Source organism: Phaseolus vulgaris, chromosome 2 (assembly GCF_000499845.2).
Source record: "Phaseolus vulgaris cultivar G19833 chromosome 2, P. vulgaris v2.0, whole genome shotgun sequence".
In the NCBI taxonomy this organism is placed as follows: domain Eukaryota; kingdom Viridiplantae; phylum Streptophyta; class Magnoliopsida; order Fabales; family Fabaceae; genus Phaseolus; species Phaseolus vulgaris.
In genome coordinates this window covers 28,395,144-28,408,505 of record NC_023758.2, presented here as the reverse complement: position 1 = coordinate 28,408,505, position 13,362 = coordinate 28,395,144, and the positions used below count along the sequence as shown (strand labels likewise).

Below are 13,362 nucleotides of genomic sequence, written 5' to 3'. Positions count from 1 at the left end.
TTTTATTAATTAGTCGTTTCTTTATATTATTATTTTATTATAATAGAGTTGTTGAGAGACGACTTTAGTTATCAATTTCACCAAAATTTTAAAAAAGTTGAAACTTTAAAGAATGTTGATATGTTAACTATCCATCATCATATGACAAATAAAAAAACAATTTTTTTCAGATAAGAAACAATTTATAAATTATATTGATTAAATCACAATTATAAAATAATATCTTTAATACAGTTATTAAAGTAATATTTTCCAATTTTAAAACAAAGTATCGCCAATTACTTTTAATCATAAAAAAAGAAAAAAAAAATTGTTGACACTCTTTCAAAAAAATAACATTCGACAAACCACTTTTATAATATAATAATATATATTCAAATTTTAAATTAAAGATCAATCAAATGTTTTTAAAATATTATTATTTAGAAATGTCATATTATTGTACAGTGCCAAAAAATTTGTGTCCACGCACAAACAACAGGAATGAATTCGTTAGCCACTCGTAAATAGTAATGTTAATCTTTTCTTTATAAAATCAATAGTCTAGCTTATACATTAAAATACCTTCAGTTTTGCAACAATCAACTGCAATTATTAATTGATCCCTCAAAATTAGAACAATAATACCATACTGTATAAATATTAAAAACACTAGCTTCCAATGCAGGCTAGAAAGACTAACACAAAATGTGAGTGACAATCTTGCATGGAAAGAACCTTCGTTTGCAATAATCATGCTCTTCCAGAGTCTGAAGATGTAGAGTAACAGCTGTGTTTTCAGGTGAAAAACAAATATGGCTTAAGAGTTCTTATCTGTTTCCAGATCACAGCCATAATCAATTCAGAATAGAAGAATAGTGCTTTGAGGTGAGTGTTCCAACTATTTTGGGGGAGTCAAATTCCAATTCTTTGAAATTTCTGTGGGCCTATAGAGATGACCACCTGCAAAAAAATGTTCACCACAAACAAAGCCTAAGTGTCAGGCTCGGGAAAAATGGGATACGTTCGTCTCCTATCTATGACATGAAAAGGAAACGGATACTCAACAACACAAACCATGATGCGAGGACCATAAAAAGAGCTATACATGGCTACATATCATTCTACTTATGTCAAAGAAATCAGCAAATGAAATGTTATGGTAAACGTTGAAAGCAAAGTTGAAAGTTTAGAACACGGATTGATAAGCGTAAACTAATAAAAGGGAATTCTTTTCTTATTTTATTATTACTGATAACAGTTCTTACACAGGACAAGTTATTTTCTATCAAATATTCTAACAATACTATACTGCTTATAGGTCCAAACTTCTGCCCATAACTGCTCCTAAGTCACATGATTAGTGACTACTACTCAAGAATTATGATAGTTATTATCAGTCCCCATCAAAAAACTTTATCACATGGAATTTTGATATGAACAGATGAGTTTAAAGTAAATATCACAGCACATGTTGACAATCATCAGTAATACCAGATTTCAACCATGTACCAAGAAAGTATATATTTTCAAGACTTCATTATTATATCATATAATAAATATATTAGGTATGTTTGGATTCCACTTTGGGGTGCTCCATACTCGGTTTGGATAGTTAACTCCATTTTGTGACACGTTTAGTTTTCCTCAAAAGTACATTTGCACACTAAAATTTTGCCTGAGGCCAATTTTCCATAAAAGCAAAACTTGGGTATCTTGGATATTTGTTGCAGACTCAGTTTGCAAAATGAAAACTACTTCAAGACTAGGTTTCCCAACTTTAACCCAAATACACGCTTAGTTAGGGAGCCAAACTAGGTGGGGAACCTTGAGTTGAGCACTAGGCTGCCCTTGCTATGCCAAATGCATAACTGCATACGTATCACAGGAAAATACACATCAATACTGATATTTAACACCATGAAATCAAGGATATGAGCATCAAGCCATCGACTGAAGTAGGTAGCATCAATTGATTAAATCCAAGGATAAACTAAGATTTTATGGTGGTCACATTTTATGTTTTAATCAACGGAACAAAAAAGTACCTAAATATTGTTCTAAAATATTCCAAGAAACTTAGAACATATCATAACAAAATCATTAAGAGATCGATAAACAACCCACCTCGATGTGATACAAGGTGAATCCGCGAACGAGGCCCTTCAAACTTCCAGTTATCTTCAACCAACGATTTAACCTCCTTGTCAAGTGCAGCCATGAGATCTGATTTCAGAACTGTGAAATATGAATCCAGAATGACAAAATGAATGCCTCATACGCAAGTTCAGGAAGAACAGACAACCGAATACACTCTAATTTTGATCCAAAACTACACGGAAAGATGTTGCACTCCAAGTGAAGCAAAGTTTATCTTTCCCTTTCCTTCTTTTCAAAACCAATACATGGTGAATGAACATAGGAAACCAGATCAGAAAGGCCAGGCTGGTATAAATCCTACCCAGAATGTAATTTAAGACCACATATTAATTCAAACCCGAGAAACCCCAAAGGAGAACACAAAGAAAATAAATAAATAATCTATATCCAACGCCAAAATCATTAGCCGTAAACAATAATTGAGAGTAACTCAGGAATCTCAGTAGTTGCAATGCTAAATAAGTACAGCAGAAAAGAAGGAAGTAAACTTGAGACTAAAGACACTGAAAAGAAATCACATTAAAATAAAATAGTCAGAAAGGGACAGTTCGAAGAACTTCACCCTAATAGCTAACGGGTATGATATACATGTCAATGGTGAAATGACCGCAAAGGTTCAATTTTGAAAGAAGATCACAACAAAGGAAGTAGAATGAATGAAGCCCACCTATCATGGTTTCGTCTTTACGCTCTAGCGATGACATATGATCAGACGGAAAAATAAAATCGTCACCGGATACAGTCGCGTTGCTGCCGCCGCCTCCTCCTCCTCCACCACCTACAACTGCCGTCGTTGATAGTGAAGAATGAGCCGGTGATGAATTATTCATCGTTCCCCCAAAATTGATTTTTCAGCGGTTGGTCTTCTGAATATGAATAAGAACCAGTGTGATACTGATGCTTTTTGAGCTTGCGTTCAGATTCGAAACTGTGTAATCAAGTTTTGCTTTGATCGTGGGAAGGATCGAGCCACCAAGTTTTGAAATTTGAATCAACCCTTTTTCCTTTTCTTCCACCCACATCCACACAAGGCTCTGGCCAAAAGAACAAAAATGCTTTAAATTTTTGAAAAGTAGTTATTTTAAATGAAACTAAAATATTTGGTTTTATTTTAAGAATAGAAATTTTTTGAAAAAAAAATGTTTTTTAAACAATTTCGTATTTTAAAAACATTTCTAATAAACTATAAAAAATGAGTTTATTAATTTCAATTCCTTTACTTCAGTTTCACCAGGGTGTATAAATTATTATAAACTTTAATTATATGTATTCAATTATTATAGATGAAAACAAATCTCTGTCCTTTTTTTCCGGCTTATAACATTTTGGATAATAATATCTTTACATCACTTCCATCCACTTTACATAGAAAAAATTATTACTTTATTATAATATAATTTTATTTCAAAAATTTGAGTGGTTACTATTATAATTAAAGAAACTTTATTCTAATATCTTTATGTAAAGTTGAAGAAATTTTATTCTAATATCTTTATGTAAAGTTGATGTTGTGGAGGCAACTATCACTCCCAGGTGATATTCATATTTGCATTTAATAAAAGAAAAGCACTTTTTGGACAATTAATTATTCCAATTAATAATTTAAAATGTGTTAATATAAGAAGAATATAGTCTGCTCTCAAAATAGTGTAGTGTGCATTCTTATTTTTGAGATAATGAAAGATAAATTATTCTAATATGTAATTTCTTTAAATATTTAACATTTAAGAAAGTTGTACAGTGTGACTTTTGATAATATATATTTTTATTGTGTTGTATATTTTACAATTTTTCTTTATATAGGATGATTCAAAAACTTATTCGGATTTATATTTTATCTTTAAAAACATTTCTTCTAATCATTGAGGTTTTTCTTTTTTTACTCTTTTTTTTTATGATTACGTAATTTCTTTTTAGGTGTTCCTTCATTCTCTTCTTTAAAAGAAAGGAACTAAGACAGAGATAATAAATCTGTTTACCTCTTCTAAAAACTCCCTACGTTTAACATCTGAATAATTCAAATTTGAATTATTTATTAAAAATGTTATACCATTAATGAAATGAGAAAAGAGGAAATTAATTTAATATCTCTAAAATAATTTTTATAACTTTAATATATTTATAACCTAATAATTATCGCATTATGTATCTTTTCACATTATGTATCTTTTCATTAAAGTCACTATACAAATTATATGAATCATTATTAAATTAAAATAATTTAACATTATTTCGCTTGATTTGTGTAATGACTTGAAAATCCAATATTAAATTTTAAGTGTACATATTATATATATTGAAGTTTCATTAAATTAATTTATATAATTATATCATGATGATTCCAAGCCATAATATGGTTGGAGTTAAAAAGTTATACTTAAGTATTTATTAGTATGAAAAATTTATAATTAAACACTAAAGTTTAATATTTAAAAGTATAACACAACTTTGTGACTTGTCCTCCTATATATATTATGTAAACAATATATATTATTTTCAACAATATTTTTCTAATCAATTGGTCGTTAGAAATAATTGATATTATTCACAACAATTTCTCCATTAACAATGTACTTTGAGAATCAAATTTGTTACATTAGCTTTAATACCTTTTATGGATCTCAAATCATTCAATTTTAATTTATATTATAATATGTATTTTAATTTTCTTTCAAAAGACATATCTTATCATTTAAAAAAAAACAAAAATGTATATAATGTAATGTGAATGAAAAAAAAACGAGTATAATTAAATCGAGAGCAATACTAACATAACAACTTCAAATTACATTATCCATATTATCATTTTAATATGATGAATTAATATTTTGGATGATAGACATTTAGTTAACACTATGCTATTATTAAATAAGTATGTAATAATATGCTCAATTGTACTTTTTTTTATGTAACACATGCTTCAAGTTTATATGTTTTACTCTTTTCAGTATTTATCATTCTTAGAAGAAAGAAAAACAATTACAAAATTATTATAATAAATTTTCAACGGTCTCGTTACATTGTCGAAACTATCAAATTTTGAAATAAAGTTATGTCATCACAATGCTAGAATTGTGCCTGACATTCTTCCTCCATGACAATGAGAGATTATTTTGCATTTTTCCATGATATCACTCCTCGAGCATAAAGAAAGATGTATCCAAATATAAATTTTATTAATCCACACATAACAAACTGCAATGCCTATTTTACAGGTTAGGCTTCCTCCAAAAGATAATAAAATACTGGATAATTCTGTATTTTCCTTACTGTCAAAGTTTCCATACATATAACCAAAACAAAACAGAAACTACCAACTCAGCAAAACAGAATGACAAAACAAAGAAAAAAAGATATGCCTCAAAAGAAAAACAAATCTATAGAATCCTAACAATTTGGGAAAATACTACTCTACTTTTTGTTTCAATTCAAATTCTCAACCATTACTTTCTTTTGCCTTTCACAATACAATCATAATCATCAAAATATTTAAGCTTGGTGCTTTGTCTTTTGGGTCTGCTCTTTGCTATTGGGTTGCTCATTGATGTTTCATCATGATCTTCAATTGCATTCTCTTGGGCCATAACATTCCCTTCCTCTTCAACAAACACCTTGTCCTCAAGGTGCAATGTTGGATAATCCTTAAGTGGCGTCTTCAGGGTACAAATCTTGCCACTGAACTAATATTTTTGTTGCATCAGAAATTGCAGAAATTCGCCAATCAAGTACAACAAGGGGTTGCACTTTAGGTTGATTATTGAAAATTGTTGAAGGGAGTTCCAACTGAGGTGTCTCATTTCGATTATGAAATAGTTCCAGCTTTGAAATATGAAAACATGATGAATTTGAACTCATGGAGGTAATTCCAATTCAAATGCCACTTCCCCAATTTGTTTGACAATGCGAAAAGGACCATAAAATCGTTGGGCCAACTTTGAGAATTGATAGTTTCTTAAGTCACATGTCGATATGGTCGCAACTTAACTAGCACTTGATCACCCACTTTGAAAGGGTGAGGCAGTCTCTTCTTATTAGCATAATACTTCATGACAAATTGCGCTTTGAGTAATTGGGAACGCAACTTATCAAGTAACTTTTGCCGCTTTGTAAGATCTACATTCACAACCTCATTGCGACTAGTTCCTATGACATATTGGGGCAACGAAAGTGGCGTTTGACTATAAACAATCTCATAAGGGGTAATCCCAATGGAGGAATGCTTGGCTGAGTTATAGTGTCACTCTGCCCAGTGTAAATATTTTCCCCACAACTTCGTTTCAGCATGGACGAAGGCTCTCAAATACTGCTCCAACATTTTGTTAATTGCTTTCGTTTGTCCATCGTTTTGCGGATGATAAGCTGATGACATTCTCAATTTTGTGTCACTCATTCGAAAGAGTTCCTTCCAGAAATTACTCATAAAGACAAGGTCCCTATTGGATATTATACTTTTAGGCATGCCATGCAATTTGCACACCATGGAAGCAAATAATTTAGCAACCTTAACAGCTAAAAAGTTTGTTGGAAGCATGCCAAAACGAGTTTCCTTTGAAAATCTATCAACAAACACTAGAATCACAGAGTAATTTTGGTAAGAAGGGAGCCTTGTGACAAAGTCAAGGTATATATCTTCCCAGACTGTAGTGGGAAGAGAAATTGGTTGTAATAACCCATAGGGTAGCTGTGTATGTGACTTGATTTGCTGACATATGACACAACCTTTAACAAATTCAACCACGTCTTTTTTCATTCATTTCCAAAAGAAATTTCACTCAATTGCCCATAAGTTCTATGTATTCCAACATGACCAGCCATTGGATGGCATGAAATTCCTCCAAAAGGACTTGCGAAGAGGGGATTTGCAAGGAATGTAAATCTTGTCATGATAAAGGATAATTCCTTTAACAATTTTAAATCCTGGATGTTCCTCTGGGCAACCAAGCACTTTTTGGTACAATTGTTTGAGTTCTGGATTTGCACTATAAGTTTCTTGTTTCTTTGATATCAAATCACATTGTGGCACAGTCAACCCCATCATTTGTAATAAACTCCCATTTGTCTTGTTAAAGGCATCAACTACTTGTTAGCTGCTCCTGGTTTATACATAATTTCATCCAAGCAACTTGGACAAATAATACTATTTTTCAGGCGTTTGCACCACTTGCATCATCAATTCTCGAAGACTTCATTGATTCGTATGAATGATGAATTTTCTTCCCAGAAGATAAGTATGTCATTTTTTGCCATCTGAGTTCCAAATTGGTCATGCGAATATTCATTGCTTCTTGAAAGGTTTTCTGGCTCTCTCTAATAATTGCATAATAGAATTTATTTTTTCATCATTCTTTGACGCAAGCATGGCGTCTCTTAGTGTTTGTCTCTCAATGAAAGCACCAAAATGCAATGCCTATTTTACAAGTTAGGCTTCCTCCAAAAGATAATGAAATACTAGATAATTCTCTCATTTCTTTATTGTCAAAGTTTCCATACATATAACCAAAACAAGAACTACCAACTCAGCAAAACAGAATGGCAAAACAACAAAACAACAAATTTATGGAATCCTAACAACTTGGATTCGGATTCTCAACCATTACTTTCTTTTGCCTTTCACAGTAAAATCATAATCATCAAAATACTTAGGCTTAGTGTTTTGTCTTCAGTTGCAGTGTTTAGGGTTCAAGTTAAGTTAACAAAGAGTGATTCACTTAGAGTCTATTTAACTTGCAGATTTTGTTGAGTTAAAAAAAGGTGATTTAAATTAAAGCGAATCATCTTTTACCGGTTATTTAGCATGCTGTCTATTTAACTCAATCTAAATAGGTTTAAATATATTTATATAGATTAAAATCGAATTGATGCACTCATTTTATACAATAATAACATGTCTTTTAAAGATAAAAATATTATAATAAAAGTATAGAAAAATATAATATAATTTATATATTAAATTATTATATGTATATTAAAATTAATTTTATTACTAATTCATAATCAATAAGTGGTTGGAGAATTGTAGAACGATTACAAAGTTCAAATTTGGGAAAAGAACCCTAGATAGAGAAAAAACAACTCTAAGGAGGAACAATGGGAAAAAAAATTATCCTAGATAGAGATACTGCTAAGAGTCGGTAATGCTAACTTTCAAGTTGCATTTACAGGTAAAGAACAAATTAATATTTGTTTTATTAAGGAAAAAAAAGTAACACAACAAGCAGGTTGGGACACATCCTTAAAAGGCCCAAGCACCAACAAAGAACAGAGAAGATATACCCTAAACAAAATAACGATACACTAATGTTAATATTCCCACGTCATGTACCGAACCTGTGAGACAAGGTCCCGGGGTCATTCATGAGATCTGGTAAATCATCACTCAGTGTTAATCATCAGCGAGGGAGATCCTATCTGCAGTTCTGTAAATAGTGCATCTGATTCATGATAAAATTGATAGTCTTTGACTAAGCAGCAAGGACAATGATGACGATTAGAAGCACGATCCCAAATATCACCAAAAGCAAGCAGGTCTACATATAAAAAACAAACAAGAACATTCGTGTTTAACAAAGAAAAATACATGAAGCTTTAAAATGATAAAGAAAAGTTAGGATCAAAGATCAAGATATTGTATCCATCATTCATAATTTGAAATTGAACCTAAGGAAATTGTTATATGATCAATCATCCATCACCATGCCATAACCCAGCTCCCTAAAACAAATGGTATCCACTATGGAAACAGAAAACCTTCCAAGTGGCGACCAAAGCCCAAAATATTGACTTAAACGGTGTATAACAAGGCCTCTGTCATTCTTATAAATATGAATCATATATTGCCTTTCGAAAGTTCAAACTGAAGTCATGAAGGCTTCAATTCATTTAGCCCCTGACATGTATATCTGTTCAATAAATTATGCATCTAAATTTATGCGATGAGCACAAATGGGGTCAAAACCCAAAAACCAATAATAGATAAGAGATATTATATATTACCAAAGATGAATTTGATCTTTGCGTCTTTGATGCTTTGGCAAGTTGAGATTTTGCTTGTACAGTTGCTTCATGAGAATGCTCAATATTGGACCCAATATCATCTGCAAAAGTGGAATTTTTTTACATCAAATAACATAATCAAGTCTAGACATTAAAAATAGATTTAATACAGGAATAAGTGCAATTAGAAAAACGTAAGGGCGAAAACTAAGTTACCAATCACTGTTCCTTGCTCATGGACAAGCACAGCAAGATCTTTGAAAATCTCATTCACTTCACCAATTTGCTGCTGGATTTCTTGAATGCCTTGATCTCTTTCCTCAATGATAGCCTCATTAAATGCAATCTCATTATCTAAGAATAATACCTCCTGTCTGTGTGGCATCAATAATACAAGAGCTTAGAAAATAAAATAATGCGATGGTCAAATTTGAAGATTATTGTCTTCAAATATTACAATGTTCAGTTTTTTTATCGAACTTAGTAATATGTGGCAGAATCCTGCCTATAACCATATCACCAAATCCTTTGTCACACCAAGGTAAAACAGAAGAAGACACTTTCTAGTAGCAATGCCATTACAGATGAAACGTGAAATTAGTTGAATTTGAAAAGAAACCTTCAGATAAATAATTTGATGTAAAGTTATTTAATTAAATAAAATGATGAGTGGATCCTGCCAGTTATAATTTTTCCATTTTATCCAATATTGATAATAGAAATAGAGCTCTTAATCTTAAAAAAAAAACAATAATCTCATGAAAATAAATCTGTAAATCACCCATTCACTATCGATGAGAGAAATCACCTTCTAGATTCCACAAGAAGGGCCCGCTCTTCTGGAGTCTTATCAGAACTAATGGCTATTTCGCCAGCTGTATAGCTGCAAATAGGAAGGAAAGTCCATATCATTAGCATTCTACGGATAGGTAATGAAGATTAGAAACAACACCAAACAGGTAGGCACTAAAGAAACACAACTGTTCACCAAAAAGAAACCTTTTAGTTCATTGTTCCAAACCAGTTCAACCAATAAAGTTGCTTCCGTATAAGTCACATACACAAACACAAGGAGCATCTTGCCTCATACACAGTTAATCTCCAACTAGGAAAACAATTATGCGCATAATTTTTCAGTCAAACAGTATGTCCCTCTTATAGAGAGGGGAGAATAATGTGCCTTAATCGCTGATTATAAAATGGAAAGAAAATAGATCTTCCTATGATCCTATCAGAGAAGTAAAGGCCAGTTCTCTAATTTACAGAATATTTACAGCTTAATTTAATCAATCAGAATACTTACTCAGCAATAAAACCAAATCAATAATAATTAAAGACATATTATAACATATATTGGCTGATTCAAACAATCAATTATTATACCTGGATGGAAGAACTGCTTGTGGAACAAAAGATGTATAAGCTGTTTCCCTCTCAGCTGCAAGACGCTGAGTCTTCTGAAACTCTTTCAACACCGCCTGAAAATCTTTTGCAAGCTTAGCATCTGCTATCTTCTTATTCGCCTGCAAATACAAACAAGACATTGAATCGCCACATTTTCTTTCCTCATTCTTTCCTCAAGGAAAACAAAAATCAAGATCACACCACCGATAATTCAGTAGATAGCTATCAAAAATACAACAAATGCATCCACTCAAAAATAAACCCAAAACTACTTTAATCTAGACTGCGTTCTATAAAAGTGCCAGCTCAGCAACAAACTCAGTAGTTTGCAAAGAAGCTCACCCATTACAGAATCCGATCAAGACAAAAACAAGTCTAAGATGCTATGCATGCTGAATTAAAGTACAAGGCATTACATTAACTTCAGCATTGTGATCAATCTCACTAGCTTGCTTAAGTTTATTCGAAGTATCCTTCACCAATTGTCCAATATGCAGTCTTGTCTTATGCCTGCAAGATGCTAACACGCATCAGCCACGTGACCGTGATAGAAACAAAGCTTAATCCAATCGTTATCTTAAGCGACAAGCAATACGCAATCCGATCAATAAAAAGAACATAATCGAGGCACATAGAGAGAAAGAGAGAGTAAAGAAATTATGATGATGATGATGATCTTACAGCTTCTCGCGGAGTTCGGGCGTGTCCTTGGGGGTTCCGAGGGTGTTGACGAGTCGCTGGAACGTGGAGACGGCGGTGTTGATCTGAAATACGCCGGAGGCCACCGCATGCGTAGGGTCTTGTTTGCCGTTGATCAGGTTGCGCCGGGAAGCGAAAGGCCGGCCAGCCTCGATGTCCTGAAAGCTCATTTTTGTATAATTAATAAACTAAATAACTGTGCGTAACCCTAAGTTCTTTTTTGTATTCGAGGAGAAGATTCTGGAATTGGAAAGAGAACTAAGGTGGGTGTTTGGTACGTATAAAGGGGGAATGTGGCGAATTTAGAGGCTCTGGTGTCCAAACCCACAGGGACTGAGATTCGAAGTTTGCAATGAAGATTGTAAACGCGATTGAGAGAGAGAGAGTTGAAGAATGTTTGTTTGGTGATGATGAGTGAGTGAGGATTTCTTCGGTATAAGTAATAATATGGAAGTCTTCGTTGTAATTTCGTCGGCACGTCCACGTGGACCCACAAAACACGTGTTTCTTCCAGCGGAGCACATAATAAATACATGAGTCTTTTCTACTCTCGTTTTCGAATAAATTTTTTTATATAATAAAAGTTAAATATATATTTACTTTCTGAATTTGAATTTGAATTGAATTTTTTTTTTCTTTATTAAAAATATAATGTTATTGAATTTTTAACTTTAAAAAGTGTTATAAAATATTCTTTTAGTAGAAAGAGTTAATGACTTTGACACATAATAAATGAAGTTTCAATAGATAAGATGTTTCAACTCTTATAAACTCTTATAAAAAGAAACATAATACTAGTATAGTTTACAATTCAAATTTATGCCTCAAAAAATAATAAAATAACAATCTAATGATCATAAAACATCAATTTTATAATAACGTATTAATTATATTATAACCTTAAAAAAATAGTTTGGGGTCAATTGGTCTAAATAGAAATTAATTACACATTCACAAAGCCTTACACTAAAAATTAAAACATAATAGTGGTTGGACACATTACATTCTTGTTTAAATTTTTTCAATTGAATATTTCTATGTAGTGTGTCATAATCTTACTGAAATATTATTTTAAAATGGAAGAATGGTTGAAAATAAATAGTTTAATTTAAGAAGGGGTTGGATAAAAATAGAAGGATAGTTATTAAAATAAATGGTATACAAACAAAAACTTGACCTGAACCCTAAATTCTAAAAGATAAATCCACACATTGAAGACTTCATAATTATAAAACACTCTTTTCATATCTTAATATAAAACTTAAATGACTATAGTAAGTAACACGTGTAAAATATGTTTATATTCTGCATATATCACTTTTATTTATAGGTATTGGATAAGATACTGTAATTTTGCATGCAAATTTTGTTGGCACGTGTCAAAGTTGCACTAGATGTTGATAGTCTTCTAACTAATAAAGATTTATGTTGCATTTAGCTTGTTATGCTTCAAACAATATTGAATATCACTTCTTTGTTCTTCTAACAACACCAATTTTAATCTAATACTGCGCAGAGAGTTTTTCTGTTGTACCAGTGACTTTTCAAGATGATTTGTAAATTCAAATCGAATTTGCCTTTTAATATAGAATTTTGAGTTTTTTTATTCATCTAGAAGTAGTACAAGATAATATAATTGTATTTATTTTCAATGAACATATTTAAAATAAAAATATTAATTTGTTAAAACTAGACATTATTTATTATGATTAAAATTATGAATTTTTTAAATAGATTTTATTTATAAAAACTAAATTATCTTTAATTAAACTGTAAAAATAACATTGTTTAAAACGTATCGCATAATAATACGATAATCTCAATTACCAAACATTATTTTATACTTGTAATCAATAATGAAAAAAAAAATTACATTGAAAAAATGGATACATAATTAAAATTATAAGTACACTTTTTATTATTTTTAATAAAAAGCCATTTTTAGTTCATCAATCAAAATCGTTAAGACAGAACCCAAAAAGTGGCCCAAATATGCATAATTCAGGGGTGCCAGGCTGGGGAGCTAGGTGAGTAAAAGAGTAGTGGCCCAAATGTATAGAAAACTTGTGTTTCTTGTATTATACTGTGGCATTATACCAGTGGCGTGAAATAACAAAGATGTCCTCA

At 31.4% G+C, this 13,362-nt stretch overlaps 2 protein-coding genes across 3 annotated transcripts; both read right to left on the bottom strand.

Annotated features, from left to right (window-relative positions):
* Window positions 1-503: 503 nt before the first annotated feature.
* Window positions 504-3,195, bottom strand: LOC137811244 (protein SAMBA). Of its 2 annotated transcripts, none has more exons than XM_068612907.1 (3): window positions 2,807-3,195; window positions 2,107-2,205; window positions 504-942 (listed from the first exon to the last, which is right to left on the bottom strand). In XM_068612907.1, the coding sequence occupies exons 1-3, from the start codon at window positions 2,967-2,969 to the stop codon at window positions 881-883; spliced, it is 324 nt and encodes a 107-aa protein (XP_068469008.1). In that variant the 5' UTR covers window positions 2,970-3,195; the 3' UTR covers window positions 504-880. The 2 variants fall into 2 exon arrangements, with proteins under 2 accessions (XP_068469008.1, XP_068469007.1); XM_068612906.1 differs by having other exon boundaries at window positions 2,107-2,217; window positions 2,807-3,193.
* A 5,106-nt stretch (window positions 3,196-8,301) lies between these two features.
* LOC137811240 (syntaxin-22) lies at window positions 8,302-11,655 on the bottom strand. Its single transcript, XM_068612903.1, has 7 exons — window positions 11,218-11,655; window positions 10,953-11,046; window positions 10,516-10,655; window positions 9,941-10,015; window positions 9,349-9,506; window positions 9,133-9,233; window positions 8,302-8,666 (listed from the first exon to the last, which is right to left on the bottom strand). Exons 1-7 carry the CDS (start codon window positions 11,403-11,405, stop codon window positions 8,601-8,603), a joined length of 822 nt encoding a protein of 273 aa, XP_068469004.1. The 5' UTR covers window positions 11,406-11,655; the 3' UTR covers window positions 8,302-8,600.
* Between the last annotated feature and the right edge of the window lie 1,707 nt (window positions 11,656-13,362).

Coding starts and splice junctions, on each gene's coding strand:
- LOC137811244 (XM_068612906.1), bottom strand. CDS start 2,969: ATGAATAATTCATCACCGGCTCATTCTTCACTATCAACGACGGCAGTT. Junction 2,218..2,806: donor TAAAGACGAAACCATGATAG/GTGGGCTTCATT, acceptor CATATTTCACAG/TTCTGAAATCAGATCTCATG. Junction 943..2,106: donor TCACCTTGTATCACATCGAG/GTGGGTTGTTTA, acceptor ATTTTTTTGCAG/GTGGTCATCTCTATAGGCCC.
- LOC137811240 (XM_068612903.1), bottom strand. CDS start 11,405: ATGAGCTTTCAGGACATCGAGGCTGGCCGGCCTTTCGCTTCCCGGCGC. Junction 9,507..9,940: donor CTTCTTGTGGAATCTAGAAG/GTGATTTCTCTC, acceptor GATGCCACACAG/ACAGGAGGTATTATTCTTAG. Junction 9,234..9,348: donor TGAGCAAGGAACAGTGATTG/GTAACTTAGTTT, acceptor CCACTTTTGCAG/ATGATATTGGGTCCAATATT.